This window comes from Carettochelys insculpta, chromosome 13 (assembly GCF_033958435.1).
Source record: "Carettochelys insculpta isolate YL-2023 chromosome 13, ASM3395843v1, whole genome shotgun sequence".
Taxonomy (NCBI): domain Eukaryota; kingdom Metazoa; phylum Chordata; order Testudines; family Carettochelyidae; genus Carettochelys; species Carettochelys insculpta.
The window spans coordinates 28,059,950-28,087,066 of NC_134149.1; the positions used below are offsets into that span (position 1 = coordinate 28,059,950).

Consider the following 27,117-nt stretch of genomic DNA (forward strand, 5'->3'; position numbering starts at 1 on the left):
GGCCTCTGCAGACTCACAGGGGCAGGTGGCGGGGTGTACAAGGCTTGCTGCGTCCCTCGCATATTGAAAGGTGTGGGAGGGTTCATAGGGCACTTCATGGTCTTTGCAAATTCACAAGGGGAAAAGAGGATAGGTAAAGCAATGCTGTGCCCCCCCGCGCACTTGCGGGGGGAGTGTCTAAGGCATGTTGCAGCACTTGCACACCCAGGGGCACTACGCAATGCATAAGGCATTCTGTGGCCCTTGCACACCCAGGAGCATTAGGTAGTGCATAAGGCATGCTGTGGTCCTTGCACACCCAGGGGCACTAGGGAATGCGTAAGGCATGCTGTGGTGATTGCACACCCACGGGCTCTAGGCGATGCATAAGGCAGGCTGTGTCCCTTACACACCCAGGGCACAAGGCAGTGTGTAAGGCAGGCGGTGGCCCTTGCACACCCAGGGCACAAAGCAGTGCGTAAGGCAGGCTGTGTCCCTTGCACACCTAGGGGCACTAGGCAGTGCATAAGGCATGCTGTGGCACTCACGCACAGGGGCAGAGGGAGCAGTGTATAAGGCATGCCGTTGCTACCGCACACTCACAGGGCCGAGGAGGCATGTGTAAGGCACGCCGCACCCCCGTGGTACTTAAGGCAAGCCGTGGCCCTCGCATGGTCGGGGGGCGTGTCAGGCTCGCGGTGGCCCTCACACACTCACGAGCCAAGGGAGAGAGGAACGAGGGGACGGAACCGAGGGGCCGGGCCGCTGCCATTGACCCCGGGCGGGGGGCAGGGCACGGATCGGGCGGGAACTCGCTCCGGCGGGCGTGGGAGGCGCGTAACACGCGGGGCGGGGGAGCTGCCCTGGCACGCGTAGGTCTCCGCCACCTTAAATTGTGTGACGCGGGGTTGCCATGGCCACGGCTTTACGCTACAAGGGCTCATCCGGGGAGGGGGCGGGGGCTCATTTCAGCACCAGGCTGGCCGCGGACAGCAGCGGCAGCGGCTCCGGCTCGGCGATTCTCCGCCGCTCCCACTGCGGGCTCCGCTTCGGCGCTGGGGGGGTCGGCGGGTCCCCGCGCCTGTGAGCGTCTCGCCCCCGCCCCGGGCGCCCTGCACGGCGCGGTCTGAGCCAGCCCCGGGAGGCGCGGAAGGGCGGACGGGGCGGTGAGCGGCGCGCCCCTAGCCCGGGCGCTGTGGGGAGGAAGCGGGGAGCGGACGGAGTGAGGAGGGGGCGCAGCTTCCAGCCCGGTGAGTCCCGCGTGCGTAGGGCCCCGGAGCGCGGCGGGGAGGCGGCTCTGGCTCTCATGGGCGGGCTCGTGGGTGCCTGGGACCCTGCGCTCTGTAGCGCCCCCTGGTGCCACAGCGTCGCTGCGTGCTCGTGGGTTCTTGGCTGCCGAGGGACACGCTCTGGCGCCACAGGTCCCTGGGTGCTGTGCGGCCCCCTGGGTGCGGAGGGCTGTAGGTGCCCCCTAGGGCCGTACAGGTTTCTGGGCGCTCGAAGAGTCCTTGGCTGCTAAGGGGTCCTGAGCTCTCTAGGCTCAATGTGGTGCTCTAGGCACTTGGGCTGCTGGGGGGTCCCTTCGCCTTGGACGTCGTAGCTTCCCTTGCACAGGCATTCCCGAGTCGTACTTTGGACTAGAGGCGCCTTCTGGTGCTCTAGGGACCTCTGCTTACTTCTCAGCCAGAGAGGGCAGGGTTGTGGCAGATCGCACGGTGAGCGAGGGCATCAGAGGAAATGGTGCTTCGGGCATGCTGCTGCTCACCCCTGCAAGCACAGGCTGGACATGCCCCTCCTCTGGCTTGGATTCACTGCTTCTTTCCCTGGGGCAGGAGGGGTTTACTTAAAAGTGTGTGTGTGGGCTCGGGGAGGGGTGGCAACCCCATGAGCTTATCTGGAGGCAAGCAGGAAGTGAACTTTCTTCTCCCCCCCGCCCCCCTTTGCCTCCGCTCAGTATAAACTGTTCTCTAGCTCTAATGGTTCAGTAACTTCAGGGCCCGAAGGAAGTGTGTTTCTTTCTTGCTATATATTGTAGTGACCTGTATTATCCCATTTTCTTAAATGCTACAAAAGGTTGTTCTCTTTGGTGTTTACTTTCAAGGCCATAGCATGACTTCTCTCCTCCCTTGCTCCTACAAAGGATTTCCTAAATAAATCTCTCCTTAAAATAAGTTTCTTCGCTGGAAAGCATGGTATCTGTTGAATTTTTGTTTGTAATCACAAACTATGGGACCTGGCATGTGACATAAACAACAGTGACAGGCAGATAAAAAATAAGAAATTATAGCCCTCTTTGGATAAGAGGGTGCAAACACCCTCCCAGCTATTTACACTGTGTTTAGATCTTGCCTGGTCATAGTGTGTACAGTTTCCTTGTTTGGGTTTTACGCTGAAAACTAGATCCATCAGCTTGTGCAGAGGAATTATCACTTTCTCAGAACTCACTCATCTGTAATCGAATATTGTTGTAGTTTTGATCTAAGTGTAGAAAGAGACAAGGTGGGTGAGGTAGTATCTTTGGAACAACTTCAGCCAAGTGTAAGAGACAAAAGCTGTTTGTAAAGAGCACTATGGAGTGCCAATGCATCTTTCTTTTACCAACAGAAGGGGGTGTAATCAAACATATTACCTCATCCACCTTTCCTTATATGACTCCTTTCATTTTAGTATCTCAGTGCCTCTTAATAGGAATAGAATACTAGCTGAGTTTAGAATGATATTTAAGAACTCAGACAAAAATAATTCTGTAACAGATATAAATTTAGTTTATGAATTATCTTTTAACGTATGGACCAGATTCTGATCTCAGTTACACTGGTGTGAAATCCAGAGTACCTACATGACTTTGGGGCTGTAGTGTCTATAACTAGACCTGATTAAATAATACAAAGAATGACTTAAGACTGTTTTCGAGATTTAATATGGCAGATTTGCTCTGCTGTAATTTGTTGGAATTTATTGTTCACTGCACTTTATTAGTGGCTTATTCCTAGACACTTGGCTGAATCACAAAAGTTTTCTGAATTTTGGCACAGATCAAATGCCCCCAAAAATTCATATTGGAAGCTGTGCTGTTCATTATTCACTATCCAAAGTAGAAAGCCGTGTTATGTGACTGGTCACACAGCACAAATAAATTGCAAATAGTGTAACTAGCAATCCACATAATGATTTAGCATTTGTGATGCGTTAAGCCCTTACAGAAAAGGACAGTCCCTGCCTCCTTCTAAGGAGATCAGTCTTTGTCATTGGACAGACAGACAGACAATGGCTTGCGGTTTGTTCACAGAATTGATGCGGTGATGACTGTTCAAATAAGGAATGCATTTGCTGAAATCAAGATTAGATCTAAACAACCTGTGATAAGAAAAAATAATGGGGGATATACATTAGTTACAACCTGGGACTCCGTAGCTCTTTCTGCCTGGCGCTTCCAATAATTTCTTTGTGGCATATTTGTAAATTTTAAAACTAAACATGCTCATTATTCCATCATAAGGAAGCTGTTTTATTAAACAAGCATATGCATTGCATTCTGTGCTTTATTCCAAAGAATAGGTTATTCAGGACTGATTTTAAAAAATTATGTAGTTGTCCATAGTGACATGGCTTCCTGTTGACTCAGAAAATTAATGAGAAATCAAATTAAATTTATGGTGGGGACCCTCTGATTTAAACTATGTGTTTTCCTTGTACTTTAGAGCCATATTGTGAGTTGGGCTACATCCCATACAGCAGGGTAAGAACCTCACTTCTTATACTCTAGTGTAGCTGTTCTAATTTTGATCTAGCTGGCGCAAAGAAGTGTAAGGGCTGAATTAGAAAGTCGGTTGAAACCATTAGGCATCGTTCCATTGAAATCAGAAAATTTTGAACCAACCCAAGCCTTAAATGGATTTTAAACAAGTATGGGCAGGGGGAAAATGGGTGGAGTCTGGGAAATACTTGCCTGAAATCTTCTGGCCAGAACAGCTGAAATATTAGGAGAGATGGTGGAGGAGACCAATTTCCTGTTGGTAATTATTAGCCTCAAATTATTACCCGTTGGCATGGAGAAGGACTTGGGACTCCGAGGGGTGTCAGTGGGGTATGAAGCCTCATAGAACTGGTTTTGGGATGGTACAGCTTACACACCATCCATGTTCTAGCCTGTGTCTAAAGGCAGTTTTTTTCAGTGCATTGTTTTGTTGCCTTGTAGTGGCATAAATTATATAATGATATATGAAGAGCAATTATGATTTAAATTCTGCAAATCAAAGTTATATTATTACTTTCTTGGTGGGGACAGAGGAAAGAACCTAGAACTTGCAAATCTAAAAGCGAGAAATTACTACTTGGGCTAAGAAGGAACTCTTATAGCTAGTATCTAGAACACGCTCAGGTCCACTACTGAACAACCCTTAGAAAGGGACAAGTAATGTGTCACTTAGTTTTACAGATTCCCAAAATGGAGCAAATCACGTGATTAAAGTTTAATTATGTATGTGTACGGCAAGCAGGATTTGTACCAATATGTTCATAGATACTAAAATTCTAGCTCCTATGCACAACAACAGTGACATTCAGTATTCTTTGTGCTTACTTTTTCCTATCATTTGTATTATGGTATGAATCCAGAATAAGTCTCTTGGTTTCAAAGCCATTACTTGAGATTTTCAATAGGGCAGAAAAATGGTTATATTCTGCTCTCATCTACACTCATGAAACTCTTTTAAATGAATCTGTCAAGAAGTATCAATAGAATGAATCTGTGCCCACGTGTTTTTTCAGTCCTTGGGCCTGAAGGGGTGGTGTACAGTGAAAGCTGTCAATAAACGCTTTGTGTAATATCCTTCTACCATCATTCATGCTAAGTACTACCTTATTGAGTGAATCCCATTGAATCCATTGGGCTACTTGTGGAAAGAAGTGATATTTAGCATATGTAAAGATGACATATTCTGTCACACATCCAGTGTCGACTAGGAGATTGCCATTTAAATATTTTGTATATGGAAACCAAACAGTTCAGCATCTGCAACTTTGACAGAAAACATGAATTTTAAACATATCACTATACATGATAAAGACACCAAAAAAGAGAGTATATATTTTCTAGGTCTTATTTCAGAAAAATACTTCCGTACAAGTGTTGCATGTGTTAGGGACCATAAGATTGGCTAATGATAAATGAAAAGCAGTACATAGAGAAAACAAAAACAAAACACAATCTCATTGCAAGCATTTGATTTACTTTATCTTTCTGTGGATGGAACTTGCATTGACTTCAGTTCTGAATATGGGGTTTGCTGTTGCTCCCATTGAATACTTTCCATTGGATCAATGGTGGAGAATCAAGACTCTGGAGACTTTACAGGATTTTTAACAAAATATTTGGCCATATTTGTCTCTTACACCATGGGCAGCCTAAATATATGCATGGTGTGGTGTTGGATCTAGGGGACAGCGGAATATGTTCCCTTGTTGTAAAATATTTGATCATGAACACATTTGGGCCAAATTCTGCTCTGAGGACCCGTGTAATTCCTTCACTTCCAAGGAACAGCCTGGGTATTAGAACACTGTTTGTCCCCTCTCTCTATTTATTGTTTTTTACTCATGTTTCATATATTTTCCTCAGTATTTAATCTGACTCCTTTTCAGTAGCCAGAATGGGTTTGCAATAATACAAAAGTCTATTGCAAGGTTCCGTGCAAGATCAGGGGATATGTGTGGATGAAAATTCAGGTATCTTTTCAAGAAAGAACAGACTTATTTACATCAGTTATCACAGGATATCCACAGTTTACCTGGAGGCCAATGATCTACAAAATTAGAATGTAGTATATAAAATATCTGTAAAACAAGTATTTATAAATACTGAATACCAATAAACAAAATTCCACCAATAAAACAGATTTTTTAATTCAAAGTATTTGCCTGGCAGCAGACAATGTTTCTTCTAACAAATATCAGCAAATGAAGGTGATTTTTCTATACAAGAATGCAGATCCCCACAAAAAGCTGTAAGTAACAATGTTGGCTGTTTGTCCCCACCCCCCCATAGTTTTCTCTTTCTTTACATCTGTACATGGCATAGAGAGCTGGACTTTTAGGCATGCAAATGCCATGGTAATTCCTCTTTTTAGAAATTTTGGTGACAGAAGGTTTGAATTACACTATCTTAGAAACTGATTTCATCAGACGCCTGACTTTCAATATTATTGATGGCAGCAAGAAACTGATGAATAAACACATCTGTGTTAGGCTTTAAACTTTTCCTTGGCTCATCATTGTTTTACTATCTTTCAGCAGTGTGGCAATAACATCATCAGTGAATTTCTTCTTTCAAACAGGGAAGTCCAGTATTACATTTTGTAGTCATGGAATAATGTTTGTAATTTGGAAGTCAAACACAAATTCATGTTTTATTAATAGCTCTAGTAATTATATTGACATTATGGCTATGTATACACTAGACATACACTATACTACCCTAGTTTGTAGACAAAACTCATTGAGCATCTACACACAAAAAGCATTTTGTTGACAGGAACTGTCAACAAAAAAGCTGTGTTGATGCTCCAGGGGGCCCTTTTGTCGACCAAGCGAATCAAAAGGTTGATCCACTTTTATGTATAAATGTGGTATGTTGACAGAAGTTTTTTCGGAACTTGTCTTCTGTAGACAGATGGTTCTAGTGTAGACATAGCTTATATGGCTAGTGCTACACTCACCCTGAGTGCCAGTAGCTTGATGCAAATGAGCAGTCTCGAAAATTCAAAATGGTTGCTCATCTACATATTTGAGGTGCTCATTTGCATATTCATGGAAGAAAACAAGCAATGAAGACATGGTTCTGCCTGCAAAAACCCCCTTTGTAGCAGCCCCTTATGTCTGATTTTTTCCAGGGATGAAGGGCTGGCATAACCATGTCTTCATTGTTTGTTTTCTGTTGTGAATATGCAAATGAACTGCGTGAATATGCAAATGAGTGTCCATTTTGAATTTTCAAGATTGCTCATTTGCATCAAGCTGCCAGCACTAGGGGTGAGTGTAGCACTAGCCTATGCAAATAGAAACAATTATATTGTTCCATTAAAAATCCAAAACAATTGAAGGCAAAGCCACCCATTAGCAGGAAACTGATTTTAAGTGTAATCAGTTATGCAAGATGTACACTGATATTGGTACCAGAAATAATATTGGCTAAGGCTCTGAAATTATCTTCAAAATAATTAAAAACTTGTTAAAGCAGTTAGGGCCAAATTAAAGAAATTGTATTTAATAAAGACATGTTGATATCCCACTGTAGTCTGCAGTGGGCTTAATTTAGCATTCAGGTGCTTGTCTTCTGTATTTAAATAGTGTCTACATTTTGTAAAATAATTTTAATCAATAGGAAAAATGATTACAATGTATACAGATACTTTAAAGGTGAATCAAATAGGTTTCTGCTAATTAGACACAACAGCTGTTATGTTTTTATACAGTAGTGGTTTTGATGGTGCAATCATGATAAGGAACTAACTTTTTTAAAAAAACCTACATCTTTCATCACAAAGGATCACAGAATGCATCTTCCTAAATTAGAATTTAGATAGAACAACATGTTTAACACCACTAGCAGTTCTTTATGGACTCAAGGTGGCAAGTATCAAAGGGGTTGGTAGCCAAGTTAGTCTGTATCTTCAAAAACAACAAGAAATCCTGTGGCACTTTACAGATGAATGGATATTTTGGAGCAAAAGCTTTCATGGGCAAAGACATGCTTTGTCAGATGTATGAGTGGGGGAGTCCAGATTGACACAGCCAGACGTGTACCCAGAAGCCACCTGCTACAAGACAGGGCCAACGAGGAAAACAACAGAACACCACTGGCCATCACATACAGCCCCCAACTAAAACCTCTCCAGCGCATCATCATTGATCTGCAACCCATCCTGGACAATGATCCTTCACTCTCACAGACCTTGGGAGGCAGGCCAGTCCTCGCCTACAGACAGCCTGCCAACCTTAAACAAATTCTCATCAGCAGCTATAGACCACACTACAGTGACTCTAAACCTGGAGCCAATCCCTGCAACAAACCTTGGTGCCAACTCTGCTCACATATCTACACCAGCGATATCATCACAGGACCTAACCATATCAACCATACCATCGGGTTTTTTCACCTGCACATCTACTAACATAATATATGCCATCATGTGCCAGCAATGCCCTACTGCAATATACATTGGCCAGACTGGACTGTCTCTACATAAAGGAATAAATTGACACAAATCAGACATCAGGAATGGTAACATACAAAAACCTGTAGGAGAACACTTCAATTTCCCACAACAGTCAGTGACAGATTTAAAAGTAGCAATCCTACAACAAAAAAACCTTCAAAAACAGACCCCAAAGAGAAACTGCAGAGCTGCAATTCATTTACAAATTTGACACCATGATCCAAGGACTGAACAGAGACTGGGAGTGGCTGGCCAATTACAAAAGCAGTTTCTCCTCTCTTGATGTTCACAACTCCACATTAGCTACTGATAATGGGCCACATCCTCCCTGACTGAACAAACCTTGTCAACTCTGGCCCTCCTTTTCACTGGGACTCCATCATTTCCATAAGCCCATATATTTAAACCCTCCTCTGGAACCTGCCACTCAGACATCTGATGAAGTGGGTCTTTGCCCATGAAAGCTTATGCTCCAAAATTTCTGTTAGTCTATAAGGTGCCACATGACTTCTTGTTGTTTTCCAAGTGGCACTGTCCTTAGTTCTGAATCTCATCCACATCCCCATTGGCTTTGTATCCTCCTTCCTCTTTTTGTCTCTGTCGTCCAATCTGATAATATTCTGGTTACGCTGCTCAGCTCAGTCCCTTCCCTGCCCAAATCACTTGAAAAGGACAGATAATTATGAGGATGGTCATTGGTTATGAGATTGGAAGTGAAGACTATTTCATTCTGTTACTTGCCTGATGTGAGGTGAGTCATTACTAATGGACATTTTTGATATGTGAATTTTAGATTGAATCATGGTCCTAGAGAGACTGGATAGGTTTTACTTTGTATTACTCTAAAGAAATAAATATTAATATGTTGCACTTGAAACTGGGATGCAAAAAGGTAAAGGCCAGAATTTTAGAAATAGGCCACTGATTTTGAATGCCTCATTTTTTGGGTACTCAATGTGAGATAGAAGGGATGAGGAGCAATGATTCCAGCTGCAGTTAATGGTATCTGCAGGTGTTTAACAATTCTGAAAATCAGTGCCGCAGTGTCTGACAATGGCTACGTAGTACCCAGGCCTGGAAAGTAAGCAGTTTGACAGACTGACTGAATGTTACCTGCCCCACAGTGGGTCAGTCACTTGTTGATCAGGGAACAGAACACTTGTAACCCAGTTCCATGTTTTACCCATTTGGCCATTCTTATTGTCACTGTGCTTTAGCAATTATTATGTATAACTCACACGTATACATGACTTTAGAATTAGGTCTAAAATGCAGGTGTCTCCACATCATCATAATCATGGCCCAAATTTTAAAATATAACAAAACCAAACTTTTGAATAATCATTGACTTTAAAAATATTGGAAACCTCTGAGTTTAGACTTTGACAAGGGACACTGTTGGGGATCGCTCCTAGGGCCTTCCCTGACAGACTATAGACAATGCCTCTAATAAACTTTGCCTGTTCACTCACCAAGGATGAACTCAGCAGGGGCTACATTTTTCTTTCTCTATTCCCGCCCCCAAGTTTGCTTCCTTCCACAGGTGCCGGAGCAGGTGGCCAGTGAGACAGCAACTGACTGCAACCATGACTGAAGACAGATGACCACTGAGGGACACGTTTAGTGATCACCACCACAACCCTCCTTGACAGACTCTGCTTTTCTAAAGCATCATTTGGACTCTCACCAAGCAGGGTCATGGCTGGGAACTCAACCACTTTTCCCCCCGAGGCCTTGCTTCTCTCTCAGGTAACAGAGGAGACCATCACCAGGACAGCGACCAGCTGTGACTATGACAAAGATGGACTACCAATGAAGGAGACTGATGACCGACAAGGGACATGGTCAGGGAATCGTTTCCATTGCTTTCCCTGATGGACTATTAGACTCTGCTTTTATGAAGTTTTTACTTGGACTCCCACAGAGGAGGAACATGGTTATGGCTTCAGCCACTTCCCCCCAAGGCCTTGGTTCCTTCTCAGGTGACGGAGAGGCTGTTGCCAGGATCTTAACAGATTACAGCCAGACATAGGGACATGAGACGACTGCTGAGGGACATGATTGAGGATGACGAGAGACCGTATCAGGGACTGTTTGCAACCAGACTGAACACAGTCTGAGGGACATGATGGGAGACGACGAGGGATCATATCATTGGCTTCCACTGCCTGATGGACTGAATTAAACTGGACGGAGCTATTTTTTTTTGCTTTTGTTTTTGTTTTGTTTTGAATCCTTAGGACTTATTCCCTAGATGGGCAAATTCCTGCAATTAATATATTTACTTATATTGACAGACTAAGAATTTGCTATATTGATCTTTGCCCAGAAGCTACTTATTGGCTTAAATGTAATCTTCCCACCACATGTATCCAGGGCAGGGGGCATTATGAGGTATAATTGTTAATTGTGTTCAGTACTCAGTACTGCTGTAACCCATCTCTGTGCCATGGATGACTTAAGTGTTTTATTTCTTATCCTCTGCAATTTGGCTATCGGTTGTAAGCATTCACTCAGTAAAATGACAACCGTAGACTATAACTGAGATCAATAGCCAAAGAACATCTTAAGCATTTAGTCTCATATGTTGTTTTTATGAGCATTTTACAGAATAAGACATTTTGTATGTATCATAGCAAAATCCTCCGTCTTTCCTTGTGAACGTCCCCTCTTGAGTTCTGTGGCATCTTAAAAAAACCCATATGGCCCAAATTGAAATCAGTAAGGCAGCTCACACCTCACAGAGCAATTATTCTGGGCTCAGTAGACGTCACTGCATCAGTAGACTCAGCAGGCGTCACTGTAGACTCAGTAGACGTCACTGCATCCGTTTATACTCTTTGTATTTTCAAGGTTATCTTGGACACCATAAACATTAGAAACAAATATTTTAAAATAAAAGTTGAGATTGTGGCGTACAATTCCATGGCAAAGAATGAATTCTGTGGTTGCAGGGTCACAGATTCCCTAGAGCCCTTCCTGTGATGGATTATGAGTCCTTGCTGTTTCTTCGAGCTTATTCACTGTGGCACATAAATAGCTGAAATAACTGAATGTTGAAGGAAAGGTTAAAATTAATTATCAGATTGTCAGTGGTTCTTTGAAGTAAGCTTTTGTGGGCAAGTCATCTTCTTGGTCTCTGAGTAGGCCTCCTAAGTGCTACAATATTAAATATGGGGTAATAATAAGTAGTGTATATAAAAGGGATTTTTGTGATCTCACATATCTAGTGCTATTAAAAATGCGTTACAATTTATGCAGAGTTGGTCATACATCTGTGCAACACATATAATTGCATGGAGGTCCCACTTGTACCATTTGTGCTTGTCTTAAATTAACTGGTTGGTGCCAAGCTTGCCAAGGGATTGAAAGGTCTCTGTGATTCACAGAGATTTTTGGAAAATGTGCAAGACCTGCTTTGCATTTGTGAAAAGAAAATATTTGATTTTGCTGGATTGTTAATGATTTTAATTCTTTTCTTATATTATTCCACAGTGTCTCTGTTAATTTGCTATCTATAAGTAATAATTCTTTAATCCCTAGGAGAAATAGTAAAATATTAATACCTTGCAAGTTATTGCCTGAGTAAATACACCAGCAGAGGATTAAGAATGACCTGAAGCTCAAATTCTTTCTAAGTACTGCTCTGTTTTCCCCTTCATAGTTTTTACCTTATAATTTATGACTTAAAAGGCTATTGACATGATTGCAGCATTGTCAAGGCATTATGCATGATTTATTATGTACAGCAGGTGACTAGTAGTTAACATTTAATCTCAAAAAGATTGTTATTGTCTGTTTTTTTTCCTGCAGCTTTCCCTGGGTGGTTCATGTTTTTATTGGTGACAAGATGACAATTCGTATTTTCACCAAAGGACCCAGTGAGTCATCTTATTAACTCTACTGAGGTACATGATTGGCAATATTCCTGCTACAGTAAGTCTATTTTTTTCATTGTCCTGGAAATATGGGTCTATAATTTAATCAGCCTGTGGTATGCATTCAAGAGTAAAAGTATTTTTCTTTACGTAATATAAAAAATATCATTATAAGTTAACAGAAATGCACAAAGCAAGCACAAAGCAACCACCTCATTACTCATTGTTGACCTCCTGCCAACCACCAGTTCAGTTTCTTGGACTATATTTTGTATGATTTTGTTCACCTTACATTCTTTGGAATTCCCTTTCCCAAGTCCACTGTTTTGTGCCAGATTATATTATCACCTGCTTTTACGATTCAGAATGCTGAAAGCTGATATACTTAGGCAGGTGCATGTGCACATGACAGTGCTGCTTTCCTGATGCTTTGATCTGGCTGGGAGAAAGACATTTGGTTATGCTTCTGCTTTTTTAAATACTCACTTGTTCTATCCTTGAAGGTGAAATGCTGTGCTACAGCTTGAAGTGCTTGGTTTCTGCTTAGGTTTACTTGCAGTGTCATGCAATCTCTTCTCACAGGAAAAGAACAGATGGCCAGGAACTACTAATAGTTGTGTCAGAATAACTCAAGGGTAACTGTACTGATTTATGTGAACGCATGCCTAATCTCAGGATACAGGGCAAATAATCATCTCACTGCATCCATTAGCATTAGCTTAATGGAAAAGAAATCTTGAAAACCAAGATTAAATTGAGGCTGGTCAGAAGATTTCTCTCCTTAGAGTGCCTCATCTCCACTACTGCTTAAACTTCTCTTCTGCACACTTGTGCTGTGAAGAGACATTCTTGTATACTTGCCAGGCTGTAATTCCTCAAGGCATTGTAGAATACTTCAAGAAAAGTTCCTATATAATGGAGAAAAATGTCTTTAAATTAGCTATATACAGTTAAGCAAAATGGCATAGAAGTCATTAACTGTCGAGATATAGTGAACCAAAACACAAAACTAGAAAACAAATCCTCTGTAGTTATTTAGAGCCTCTCTTCTGTAAACCCTCAAATTATAGAATAGACCAAGGCTAATGCATCTGATGAGACATTTTAATGTAATCTGTGACAGGTCTCACAGTGATTTTTGTCAAGTTCAGACAAAAAATAGAAAAATGGAACATCAAAATATTCAGTGTGCCTATTTGTATACGTAGCACTGATAAAAGCTAACAGATCAGAATAGAGCAAGCCTACCTTCACAATTGTTTTGGACATGTTCTGTTTGAAAATGTCAGCATATTGTAAACCCCTTAAATACTTTGAAATGGTATGATAGAACACGTAAAAAGGGAATGTTAAAAAGTTTATAGTCAAAACATCACCTGCATTGGAAAGAGAATGTCCTCCAGATTTTAAATAGCTAGATTTCTTTGAAAGTTATTCAAAGTGTTACAGTACTCGTTGGCAAGATTTTCTTTTTCCATATATAGAAACCCAATATCTATTTTTGGTGGAATTTACCTGTACCTGAGGACTATCTAGAGTAGAGAGCTGGTGAATGAACCATTTTCCACTGTGGAACTATGTTCAAATTCTGTAACATGGGATTGATTCATAACTCCTTGAAATCAAGGGAATGTATCCTTTCACTATAACGGACTTTAAGTTTGACCTTTAATAAACACTTAATGGAAACATGTTTGAAGATCTGACACTGGTTGTACGAAGCCTCAAGTCAGTCTAGTACAGCAGATGTAAGTCCTGTAATTTTCTGTAAGCTTTGCAATAGTCATGGCCTATATAACCCTTCAGCTTTGTAACAGTAGATTTGTTTATAGATTTAGCTTTGCTCTGTATAGTTATAATTCGTTTCATAAGCTTTGTTTTGGAGCAGCTGCTAGGCTTATATTAAGTATTATAAGTCAGTAAGAAATAGTTTACTGATACCATGAGTCAGTAAGAAATATTGGCTGTTCCTTTGCAAAAGAAATTGCTTTCTCTGAAGTGAACTCTCCTTTGTGTGAGTGAGGAAATTGTGAAGGTGTGTGTTTGTGCAATGGACTCAACCCCTGAAGCCAGCCATTCTGGACAGTCAGCTGCCAGAAGCATCTTGATGGCCAGAGAATAATAGGAGCTGAGCCATGCAAAAGACCCACCCAAGAAAGAGAAAGAGGCCCCATCAGAAGAAGATCAAAGTCCCCCTCTGCTGTTAGCTGCTGACTTGTGGTCATAAAGCATCCTGGGGCAGTGGGACAGGACAAGAGGACTGAAACATATAAAAAGATGGGTGCAAAGCCATAAGAGTCCTTCTTGCCATCACCATTCTGCAGGAGTTAGTCTTGGCTTTCTGGGGATGCAAGAGGAGGCCTAGGGCCCTGGGCCCCTCCCCCACTCCCTAGATTGAAAAGTACTCACTGCTCCTGAGTACTACACAAACAAGAGAGCAGGCTGACACAGGGGTCATACCATCAGCTTGCCGTTGTGGATTCATGACTGCATACAGACACACTGGACTTGCTATGCCTTGGCGTCCTCCTCTGTCCCTATGCTGCTCTTCACCTGTGTGAGTTTGCCTGTGTGAATGTATGAGTGCAGGAGGGCATGAGCGTGTGTAGGTGTGTGCTTGAAAGCTCGTTCCCCTTTTCCTTTAATCTAATAGTGGCATTTATTGAAATAAATATGAGTATAACCCTGGGGTGTCTGCAGTGTAAAATAAGGTAACAATACGCATCCCCACAAATATTATATCACATCACAAACCATTTACCACTTGGCATAATTTGTGCTATCTATTCAAGGATAGCCCAGAATTTGAATAAACAGGAAAGTAATTTGTTACATTGTAAAAAGTTCAGTGTATAGTACAGTATAACTTTAAGGTCTCCTGTCCAGCCTATGTTTTGCTGCTCAACAAGTACATTAAAAACCTGAAAACCAGTTCTTCCCTTCATCAGAATGCAAAATTCAGGAATTTGTGGCTATGATAATGTCTAATAGTCTGTTGCAGGATGCAGGAATTCTGCCTCAGCAAAAAGGGCTATATATAATATCCTCTCTAGGACCTTTCAAAGCCTACCTTTCTGTGATATTATAACATCACAAATCCTGTAAAAATTCAGGAGTTAAAAGAAAAGGCATACATGAACTCTAACAAATCTCACTAGGAAATTACTTTTAATGAGTTGTACTATTAGTTACTTAGGAGAAAAATTAAACATCTGCAAACCAAATATTCAAAGAGCACTCCTTCTTTTCAGTGCAGTGCTCCTAGTTACCATGTTGCTGTCCACTAGGGCTAGACCACCTAGACTACGTCTACACGAGAAGCCTCTGTTGATAGAAGTCACTGTTGGAAGGGATTTCCCAGCAAAACTTCTGTTGACAGATAACATCTACACTTAAAAGCAGATTGAAAGAGCAATCCACTTTGTCAACAGAGAGCAGCAAGACTTCCCAGGCCCCTCTTGACAGAACAGCTGACCGGAAGGTCTGCAAACAGGGCTGCCCGATAAACTGGAAGCCCTGTCTGTCAACAGAAGAGCCCAAGGACTTCTACACAGCTGTTTTGTCAACACAACACTGTTGAGATGGGCATTATATCTGAATGGGGAGAGGTGTAACGCTGCCGACGGATGTGCCAGGTTTTGTCGACAAAGCACATTTTGTGTATAGACACACCACAGCTTTTCCTGACAAAAATCTGCTTTTGCTGGGAAAAGCCTCTCATGTAGCCCTAGGGCTCTTGAAAGGGGGAAAATATTGAAAGTAAAATAACAAGATCCATTCACATTCATAACGTTTTTGCAAAGTTAAATTATTTGTCATGGTACAGGAAGGCGTTGCTGGAGGGGTAGAGCTATGGGAATATGTTGACTATGTATCTCTCTTCCCTCAAAGTTACAGGCTGGAAATTCTCATCCATGACAGTATTTCACAAGACTTTTTATAGTCCTCCACTGAAATAAGAAATTATGGTGTTATAAAAATTAAATCCAGCCCTGGGTACTAGTATTTGAAAAGGGTTGGGGAGGGAGGATTACAGTTGTCATAACAGATTTTAATAAATATTATAAATGTGCAGTGATAGCTGCAGGGGGAAATGTGAAGAAAAGCAATTATTTAGTTTTCATTGCTGAATACTGTGTATCCCAGACTCATTCAGGTGAGCAATGTTTATCTACATAAGAAGTCAGATTAGATCGGGGTGGTCAAATACTGGCTGGTGAGCCAAATCTGGTCCACTGGGGTTAGTCCCTGGCAGGCCCACACCTCTGTGTATACCTGCCTTTCTGCAGTTAATGGGGCAATCTCAGCGCTCACTGGCTGCAAATAACAAGCCACAGCCAACTAGAGCTTCAATCACCTTGATAGCTACGGAGACACAGCTAAATATGGCAGTAGCAGCTCACCAGGGACTAACCCTGGTGGGCCACCACTATTTTATTGCCCATCCTTGGACTAGATCAGGTTTCTCAGACTTCATACAGTTGGGACCCCGTGTTTTTTCAGTATCTTTTTTTGCAGCCCAAAAATAAAGACACATATCTAAAAAAATGAAAAATGAATAAATTTTCACTGTTTATTATTTATTCACAATAATAATAGTACATAGAATAATTTGTATATTTTCTAAGGACCGGTATTTTTTCCAAGGCCCAGTACTGGGCCGCAGATCACACTTTGGGAAATGCTGGACTAGATGATGACAAGGTCCCTTCTGACGTTGGAATCATGAATCTATATATGCCACACTAAAGTAAGGGGAAGTTTGGGACTATTGGATTGAGTCTAAAACATGAGAGCATCTTTTCAGCAGCAGTTTAAGAAAACAAAATATCAATCTACTTAGGCCCTGATTCAGCAAGCTGTTTAAGCAAGTGTTAAACATCAGGCATATGACGAGTTCCATTGACTTAAATAGGACTACTCACACATTTAAAGTTATGTATATGCTTAAATAGCTTGCTTAATTTGGGTCCTCTTAAAGTCAATATTACAAATAAATATAACATTGTTTAGCAATAACCCCAAACTATTCCGAAGTTAACAAGTTAGCTGAAATTTTTCAAATATCTAGCTTGCCCATAACTGAGGAGAGGGAAAGAAAATACACCTCAGTGTACCTGTGCTGTCATGGTAGATTAGAAAGTGAAGCCAGTAAATGCTGCAATAGCATTATTACAATTTACTGATACTTGGTTTTGTCACAAGAAAATGGGAGGAGTCTCCTTATTACTTAAGAGGTGTCTGTCTTGATCCATCAGTGATGTGCTTTACTTGTCAGAAATCCTTAATAAAGCGACTGCTGCCCGCTACGGAGATCGTCATACAGCTCAAATTTTATGTGTACCTACATGAGCTTCAAATAACCAGTCCATTTTTTAAGTTCGTCAAGTCCCTTTCATTTTAACCTAAATTTAAGAAATAAATTTCTCCAAGAAAAAAGGTCCTACATGCTTTCTTCTAGGAGGATATAATCACACAAATATTTACACATATGCTCAACTTTAACTATGTGCATAGCCCCATTGAAGTTAGTGGAGTTACTCACAGCTTACATGTACATTATTCTTCTTTCCCACAGAACATTAGCAGCTATTACACCTGAATGACCTGGAATAGTGTGGAGAAATAAAAATGTATTTGCCCATATAATGATAAAACGTTTATTTCTTTTACAAAATATTTATAATTAAACTTTAAAGTCTTCCTGTCTGTTATTTAAGATTGACCTTTTGTTCTAAGTCTCCAATAATTTAATGTATCCACTTAATAAAATATCCATGTTACACTGAACACCTATTAACCCAAGTCATTGTAAGGAAGATATTTGGTATTTTACTTTTAGAGGAAATGTGATGAATTACATTGCTGCCAAGAAATACCAATTTTGTTTATTCACAGTGCTCAGGTACATTATCAGGGCCATCTTCCTTACAGTATCATATTAATCTCACCTGATACTATTTACAATCATAATAGCTAACACAATTTAAGGAACAATTTTCAAAATTTCAGCATCTTCAGTTTGATGTAAACTTCTACAATCTAATCACTCACAAAACCAAAGGCAGTGGTTTCTAAAAACAAGACTTCAACAGCATTTTCATATCTAGGAAAATAGAACAGCTTGCACTAACCAAAACCAATTTTTAATACAAGTTGAACCTCCCAACTCCGACTTCTCTCATCTGGCAACATTCGTTGTCCAGCAGGACGATGGATCTTGCAGGACCAGAGAGTCTTAGGGCTGGGAGGAGTTGGGGTGAACCAGACCAGCAGCAGGAGCCCAGGTCAGTGCAGCCACATCTGGTCCAGTGACAGGAGCAGGCAGGGAGGAGGGAGGCAGCAGCAGCTGCCATGGAGCTGCAGCGAGAGACCCTTGCCCTGGGGCAGGAGCAGTGGTCAGGGCTGACTGGGGAGGAAGCCATCCCAGGGAAGCTGCAGAGGGGGCTGGATGGAAAGCCCCTGGCCTGGGAGCAGCGGTTCATCCCTGGGGACAGGTGGGAAGCTGCGGCCCTGGGCAGCCACAGCTGGGGCTGGGTGGGAAGCCCCAGGCCAGAGAGCAGTGGCTCATCCCTGGGGACGGCAGGAAGCCCCAGGCCAGAAACTGGGGCTGGGGCTGGGTAGGCAGCCGCAGCCCAGAGAGACCACAGCCAGGGCTGTGCAGGGAGCTGACCCCAGGGAAGCTGCAGCTGAGGGGAGGTGGCCGGGGCCAGGAGCTGGCAGTCAGGGAGCCTGCAGGGGTGGGGAGTCAGGGAGTTGTGGGAGACAGCAAGGAGGGGAATTCCAGAGCAGGGGCTGGAACGCAAGCAGGGGAGCAGAACTGACCAACCCTTGTCTGGCAAAATCCCTGGTCTGGGTCTGCTCAGGTCCCATGGATGCTGGACCAGGGAGGCTGAAAACCGTATTTATCTAAAACTATGTCCATAGGAGGTTTGAGCAACAAGCTCTCATGTGCTGGGGAATTTCTAGTGCCCACACCTGAATATTTGGATAGTCTCAAAAGTGAGTATATTAACTAAAGATTGCATTCTCTCTTGGGCTGGGCAGCAGGAGGGTATCCAACCAATTTCATAACCAATGCTTCCATCATGCAGTGAGTCAGAGCAAACATAGCTTCACAGCACAGCTTCAGACTCAACACACTGAGTCAGAGTTTAATTGAAAAGCTTAATTGAAAAGTTATCAACAAATTACAGTATCAATCCATGAGATATGATCAGAGTTATGCAAATGTGATGAAAAATGTCATGACCTTTAAGGGAGAAGATTGATAGCATTTGAGCAATAAAATTCCTTCACTAAGGCTACGTCTACACTACAGTGATCTGTTAACAGAAGTTACCATGGGAAGATATCTTCCAGTAAAACTTCTGTTGACAGATTGCGGCCACACATGAAAGTGGAGTGCTCTGGAGATCCACTCTGTTGGCAGAGAACAGCCAGTCAGTCGGCTGCTCTCTCAACAGAATGGCCAACTGGAAGCCCAGCACATAGAGCTGCCCAGTGACCTGGAAGCCATGCCTGTTGACAGTGGGCCCCCAGAGTGTCCACACAGCTTTTTTGTTGACAGCTTCTGTCGAGAAAGGCATTCTGCCTCATGGGGAGGGGCAGAAGGCTGTCAACAAAAGTGCCAAGTTCAGTCAACAGTATGTTGACAGAACGCATTCTTAGTGTGGAAGCTCTGCAAGTTTTGTTGACACAACTCTCTAGTGTAGACGTAGCTTAATTGTTTTTTGATTAACTGCAGCAGACGAGTTGAAGAGGCTTAGGCAGGTGAAGGGAGAATTATCACAAAATAACATTAGTTGGTTAGTTAGTTAGTTAGTAAAGGAGTAATAGATTCTGGAGGGAAAATATTGGAAATGTGAGAATATTTTCCAGACAATAATAATAATATTTAGGTTAGTAACTGGTAACGTTAAGACAGTACATCTCTCCTAATGTTCAACTGTGAATTTTCTTTACTTTCTAGTTTCTTGAATGCAGTTCTCCGGTACTTATGTAATTACTATAATTATACCTAATTATCTAATTTCTATAACCGTGTTTAATTACATTTGTATATGCTTATCTCAAAATGAGAGTTTTTAATTACATAAAACTCTTTATGAAATTCATGAAAATAATATTTTGGACATATTGAATTAGCAATATCTTAAGTGCAACATTTTGAAGTTTTTTTTTAAATTTTTCTAACTATAATCCTAAACCAATTAATCCACACAGTGGTCTAACTGCTTGCTTAGTATAATGATGTAAAAGCAATAAATAAAATTAAGCATGCTAATGCCATGATTTCACCAAGTGCCTTTCATATTAATTTCCAGTCACAAATATTGAAGAGTGAGGTGCGAGGCTTCCAGAAAAGTTCTGTTTAATGGAACCCAAATCTCAAAACAAACCAGAGATTGGTTAATTATCTGCAAACCAGAACTTGAAAGGGCTGTACTGTGCTGCCAGACAGTTCATTAGATAGGTTAGAAAGACTTTGCCTTGAAGATTCTCCGAGAACATCTTTACAGGTTCCTCAGTCTCCAGCTCTTAAACGAGAGTGAAACATACTAGATACCCCTGCTTTTTGAGGACTACAGTGATGAATGCATTAGAAATACTGAGGTAGAGACATGAAGAGCAATATTTTGCATTATTTCTGGTTTTGTTAAGTAATTTCCTTCAGCAGTTCCATATGTATAACAACCATTGAAAACAGCAGATGTTTTTCATTCAGGACTGCAGAAGTGAACTTGCCCACTTAATTTTGGAAGCTGAAAACTTTGTGTGTCTTTGCACTTGAATCATATACTGTTTCCTGCTACTTTACTGCTTTTTTGTTTTGATACTTCGGAGGGTACGTCTACAGTAGAGTGATCTGTCGACAGAAGTTACTGTCTGAAGAGAGCTTCCGACAAAACCTCTATTGACAGATGACATCCACACACAAAAGCAGATTGAAAAAGCAATCCGCTCTGACAGAGAGAGGCTAGAGTGCCTGGCCACTTTCTCGACAAAATGGGGCCTGGAACCCCATCAGACAGGGTCGCATGGATGGCAAGCCCTCCTGGGAGCCCCAGCAAAGTGCATTCTTAAAGGCTCCCTCCAGCCCCATCTTCCCTGCCCATGTGGAGGCTTGCTTATCTTGTTGAGGGATAGCATAGCTAGTGCAGTGCTCACATGCTTTCTGTGAGAGTTTGTGCTTTCCAGATAGCCATGGTGTCAAAGCAGACCCGGGTTTATGATGGACCCACTCCCAGTTGCTCGAGCTGCTGATCACCCTGATCATGGCCAGCCTTCACCTCCTCTGGGGGGATGCACCTGACACTGGGACCGCCAAGCACGCCTTTGGTGCCCCAGGGCCCAACCTGTGCTCACCCCACCAGGATGACCAGATGGATCTGGAGTTACACCACCATTTCCAACTCGAGGGACTGCCTGGTCATGTGGCAGTGGGAGGTCCAGCAGTGGCTCCAGAACTTCTAAATGCGGAAGGACGCCTTCCTGGAGCTCTGTGCCTGGGACAGGGGCGGGGGGCTGTGACCCCATGGAGGAGCAGGACCCCAAGTGGCACCAGCCCTGGGATCCTCTCCTGCCACGGATTCGGAGACCCTGTTGGGGGTGGGTTGGGGCCGGGAGCACAGGGAAGTACTCATGGGGTGGGGTTGCAGTAGGGTCAGGCTTGAGGAGGGGGAGCAGAGGGTGTCTGGGGGACAGGGGTGCCAGGAGAACAGGGAAGGCTGACGTGGCAGTGGAGTCTTGGGGGGAAGGGGTTGCCCATGGCCATCAGTCACCATGCCAGCTCCAACAACCCTGGGGGTGTGGTTGGTGGGGGCAGGGCAGCAGGGGTGAGGAGAACGACAGCGGTGGGGGGACAGGAGGCAGCAGTCATGGGTAGCTGGGCCAACTGGTCCTGCCAGATGCTGGTGATGGCATCTGGGGGGATATCAACTTTTCCTGGGGCCACATTTGCCACCCCCAGTCCTCTCACAGCTGCCACACCAGGAGGTTAGTCTGCTTCCTGAGGGCAGCTGTGTAGGCCCACAAGGGGGGTCATCATCAGCCCAGCCATGGCCCCTCCTGTGATGATGGTGGGGTGTTGGCCCTCTCAGGTGCTGCCCAGCTCTGGTGGCAAGGTGGGACTGGTGTGGCCCTCACACAGTGCAGCTGTAAAGGAGGAGAGACAGTGAGTCATTACCGCCACACAGCCCCTAAGTCCTTTCCCTTCACCCACTGCGAGCAGCAGCCCCCAACCCCCAGCCAAGGGACAGGGATGTCCCCAGAGCACAGTCATGTGTGTCCTGCACAGTGGATCCTTCCACACAGGGACCCCGTGGTGTCTCAGGGACTGAGCTGACCGCTGTGCGCCTCCACTCTTCCAAAGTAGCCCAGTGGGGGGTGTCAGGCCACAGAGGGGTCCTTGCATGGGTGGCGGGTATTCCAGGTGCTGCCTGGCCCTGCCTAGGGTCCTTGCACATGCAAGTAGCTTGCAGTGCTGTCCACAGGAGCAGGTGCTGACTGTTGTCTGTGGACATGCCCAAGAGCTGCACTCCTCAATGGTTTGTCTGGGGTCGGGCTGTTGCCCATGTGGCTGGCCCACTCCCAGCCTTGGCAGGGGCAGGCATCCCCCCTCCTACTTTCCTGGGACACTGGAGCTTGTGCAGCCTCGTGCAGCTTGCACCTGTACCCAGGAGCTGCCTCCTGAGTCTGGGTGGGACATGCTGCCTTGCACATGGTTGCATATGCTGAGACCACAGCATGGGGTCTTGCCTAAGCCAGCCATGAGAGGCTCGTGGCTGGCTTAGGCAAGACCCCATCTGCACCCATTCCACACACTCTGGGGTGTGTGAACCATGGGATACTCACCAGAGGGTCCCTCAAACAGGTCCGGAGGCACCCTGGATATCGCCTCACTTGAGGGGCCTGAGTCCAGGGCAACGAGCAGAGTGCCCTGGCTCGAATCAAGGTCTGACTTGGGCTCCAGCTGTGCCTCCGGCGGGGTCCCCAGCTGGTCCTGTTCCAGCTGCTGTGCTAGGGGTGCCATCCTCCCACCCCATGAGCTGGTGGAGCTCCGCATAGAAGGGGCAGGTGGTCGGTCCTTCCTCTGACCTGCACTGGGCATCCAGGGCCCAGACATACCCCTGCTCCAGGGTGGAGGTGGTGTGTCTTTGGTTGGCCAGCACTTCAGTGAGGCAGGCATATCCCAGGGCATTATGCCGCTTTGTGGAGGGGTCAAGGAGGATGGCCTTCTCAGCCCAGAGGCTCAGGAGGTCCTGCATCTCCTCCCCAGGCCAGGATGGGCCTAGGCATTTACTTCCATGGGGTGGGTCCTGGGACCCCCCAGACTGCTCCCTTGAGGGCCCTGGGAGGGTCTTGGAGTGGCTGGCTTTCTGCCACAGGGAAAGGCTTGGATCTCAGGGAGTGGCTGCGAGGGTGTGGGGTGGGAGGGCACATGTGGTACCTGTACTGCTTCCACAGTCTCAGTTTCCTGCCACGGGGTTTCTGGGGCTACCTGCAGCTATAAGAGTGGCCAGAGGCAGGGAACATAGACCTGTGATTGCAGTGGACAGGCAGCCCCCCCGGCCAGCTGACCGGTACCATGGAGGACTTACCTGTCGACAAAAGGACCCCCCAGAGAATCCACACTTGTTTTTTGTTCACAGATTCTGTCGAGGAAGGCGTTCTGCCTCTTGGGGGAGAGGTAGAAGTCTGTTGACAAAAGTGCCATGTTTTGTCAAGTTACCGTCGACACAATGCATTTTTAGTGTGGACGCTCCACAAGTGTTGTGGACAAAAAAATTCACTAGTGTAGACATAGCCAGAGTGTTGTAGCCATGGTACTAGACAGTAATATAATGTTATCTGATAGGCTTAAACCTTGAAAAATATCCATATTCAGCTACGGCCAATGATATAGCTCAGTGGAAAATACAGTAAACTATTTCATATTCAGCAGCCCAGGATTGGGAGGTTGCTGGATATTCAAATAGTCTGGATAATAGAGAGGTATACCTAGCAATGCATAACACTTAAAAAAACAAAATTAGATCTTAAGAAACAAACAAAAATGTATGAAAAGTATTTTATCGTACACTGTAAACTTATACTGTGTATGCTGTATGTATTTGTATTTCCTTTCACTTTACTTATGGAAAATGTAACTAAAATTTACTTATGGTTAAAATGATGGTTATTTGAGAGTTCCAGTTAATAGGATCCCAGATATGACAGAGTTTACAGTATATTGCTTTCTCATTATGCCTAATAGTGTCTTATACAAGTAAGATATGTGCTTATCATGGCATATGATGGGCTCTTGTGTGTGGATCTTAATGTTTTTCTCTTACTATTTGTGTTATTTTTTCCTAGTTAACCAAGTGACTTCACAATGACTGAGGATTTAGATCATAGGTTCAGTACTCTCACTTGGGATCAGATAAAAATATTGGATCAAGTATTAACTGAGGTAATACCCATTCATGGAAGAGGAAATTTCCCAACATTGGAGGTTAAACCAAAGGACGTCATTCACGTTGTAAAGGAGCAGCTTATTGAGAAGCAAATCACTGTTAGAGACATCCGCCTGAATGGTTCAACAGCTAGTCACATCCTTGTGAAACAGAGTGGAACTAGCTACAAAGACCTGGACATCATTTTTGGTGTTGAACTACCAAGTGAACATGAATTTCAGGTTGTGAAGGAGGCAGTTCTGAATTGCCTACTGGACTTTTTACCAAAATGTGTCAACAAAGAAAAGATCACTGCTCAGACTATGAAAGATGCGTATGTGCAAAAGATGGTCAAAGTCTCCACTGATCATGACCGCTGGAGCCTCATCTCATTGTCAAACAACAGCGGGAAGAATGTAGAACTAAAATTTGTAAACTCACTCAGACGACAGTTTGAATTTAGTGTTGACTCCTTTCAGATAATCCTGGACTCCATGTTAAATGTTTACAGTGATACTGAATGCGAATTGACAGAAGACTTACATACCACTGTTATTGCCGAGAGCATGTATGGAGACTTCAGCGAGGCAATGGACCATTTAAAATACAAACTTATTTCCACAAGGAACCCTGAAGAAATCAGGGGTGGAGGGCTTTTGAAATACAGCAACCTGCTGGTTCGTGACTTTAAGCCAGCAGATGAGGCTGAAATTAAATCTTTGGAACGTTATATGTGTTCCAGATTCTTCATTGATTTTCCTGATGTGGCAGAGCAGCAGAGGAAAATTGAGTCATATTTGCGCAACCATTTCATTGGGGAAGAAAAGAGCAAGTATGACTATCTGATGACTCTGCGCGGAGTTGTAAATGAGAGCACAGTCTGTCTCATGGGACATGAACGAAGACAAACTCTGAACATGATTACCATTCTCGCTTTGAAAGTACTTGGAGAACAAAACATCATCCCAAATGCAGCCAACGTAACATGCTACTATCAGCCTGCTCCATATATCAGTGACAGGAACTTCAGCAATTATTACATTGCTCATGGACAGCCACCTATCATCTACCAGCCATATCCATTTCATATACAAATGCAAAGTGGAATGGTTTAGCAAAAGTTAGCCTTCTCACTGCCCACCCCACTACCCAACTAGCCCGAAATAAAGGCCTCATTACAGCAAGTGTTACATTTCTTAATTTTAGGTTTTTGATCAGTCAGGACTTAAACCATCAGTAAGCAGGCCATGAAATAATTTATGTACATGTAAAATCACTGCCCATAGTTCAACAATTCTTGATGACTATCATAAGTTCCTAAAGCAGAATATATGACAGACCTGTTCACCCATTTTGGCCAAAAGGAGATATAAACAATTCTAATTGTACAAAGTGCCATACGCGGTTGTTCTATATGCCAATAATATAATTAAAGTTGTTCAGTGGAAACGCCTGATTTCAAAATCATAGATTTAGAAAACATTAATAATGGATACATTGAACCTACAGGGCCAAATTTGTTCCTCATTTTCACTGAGATAACACTGGTAAAGTCTCTTTTGCAATGCAGACTGTAAAATCATTTTTGAAATTTGCATTGGTTGACTGAAATGATGAAATACTTTCATAGGTTAAGTGTTTCTCTCTGGGCTCCATTGTGCAACATGTTGAACACTTTTCAACCTTCACTAAAGACATGAGCAGTTAAGGTCATTTACCAGAGTGCTCAGCATCTTGCAGGATCAATATGAAGGAGGCCCTATTTTGTATTTCTTGCACACCCATTGATTTCAGTAGGAAATCTGAGTGTGCGTGGAATACAGTATTGGTTCCTTTAGTCTGAACTATAGGTATGAGCAGATGATTTAATTATTCTGCACAATTTATTATGTAAAGAACATTAAAAGCCAGCAAAAGAAAGTGAGCATTCAGCAAGTGGAAGATTTCTATGCATATTTAATATGGACCAGGAAAAAAAAAGTAAGCTTATGTGTACAACACATGGTAATAACAAAACAAATAAACAAAATCCCAGAACAGGACTATGTCATTTTTAAGTTACTTTTAAAAATATTCTTAGTTGTATTTGATATGGCATTTTATACTGAAAATGTCCTCTATACGTTTAGATGAGTGTGCACATATACCAGTAGCAAGTTAAATATTTGTCATGATCAGGAAATAAAATATTAGTTGCAAGTTTTGTGTGTGTATTTACCAAAGATAAGTTTTAAACATATCACTTAAGTGCCTCCTAGTGCCAGTTGTTCCAGGAAAGCTATAATGCATTCTAGAATTGGGGCATGTTGGATAGCTCCTAAAAGTATATATCTGGAAACACAAAACATATGCTGTTGAAGCTCCACCTGTGAGTTATCTAGTGTATCTTGTACTTACAATGTGTCAGATCCTGCTCTAGCAAGGTAAATGGAGTTTTGCCATTTACTTCATTATAAGCAGGATTGGGGCCAATTAATTTGAGCCTGTTCCCAGTGAAACCAACTGATTTTTGCCAATGACTCAAGTGGAAGCAGGAGCAGAGACTGAAAAAATCACTAATGACAAAAATATTTAGAATGAATACTGTTACAAAGTGAAAGCTGT

General features: G+C 43.1%; 1 protein-coding gene across 2 annotated transcripts; it reads left to right on the top strand.

Moving 5' to 3' along the window:
• Positions 1-1,012: 1,012 nt before the first annotated feature.
• On the top strand, positions 1,013-26,350 carry TENT5D (terminal nucleotidyltransferase 5D). Of its 2 annotated transcripts, XM_075007750.1 has the most exons (3): positions 1,013-1,229; positions 12,009-12,131; positions 24,434-26,350. In XM_075007750.1, exon 3 carries the CDS (start codon positions 24,453-24,455, stop codon positions 25,626-25,628), a length of 1,176 nt encoding a protein of 391 aa, XP_074863851.1. In that variant the 5' UTR covers positions 1,013-1,229; positions 12,009-12,131; positions 24,434-24,452; the 3' UTR covers positions 25,629-26,350. The 2 variants fall into 2 exon arrangements, with proteins under 2 accessions (XP_074863851.1, XP_074863852.1); XM_075007751.1 differs by lacking the exons at positions 1,013-1,229; positions 12,009-12,131 and adding an exon at positions 15,054-15,094 and having other exon boundaries at positions 24,476-26,350.
• The last annotated feature ends 767 nt before the right edge of the window (positions 26,351-27,117 follow it).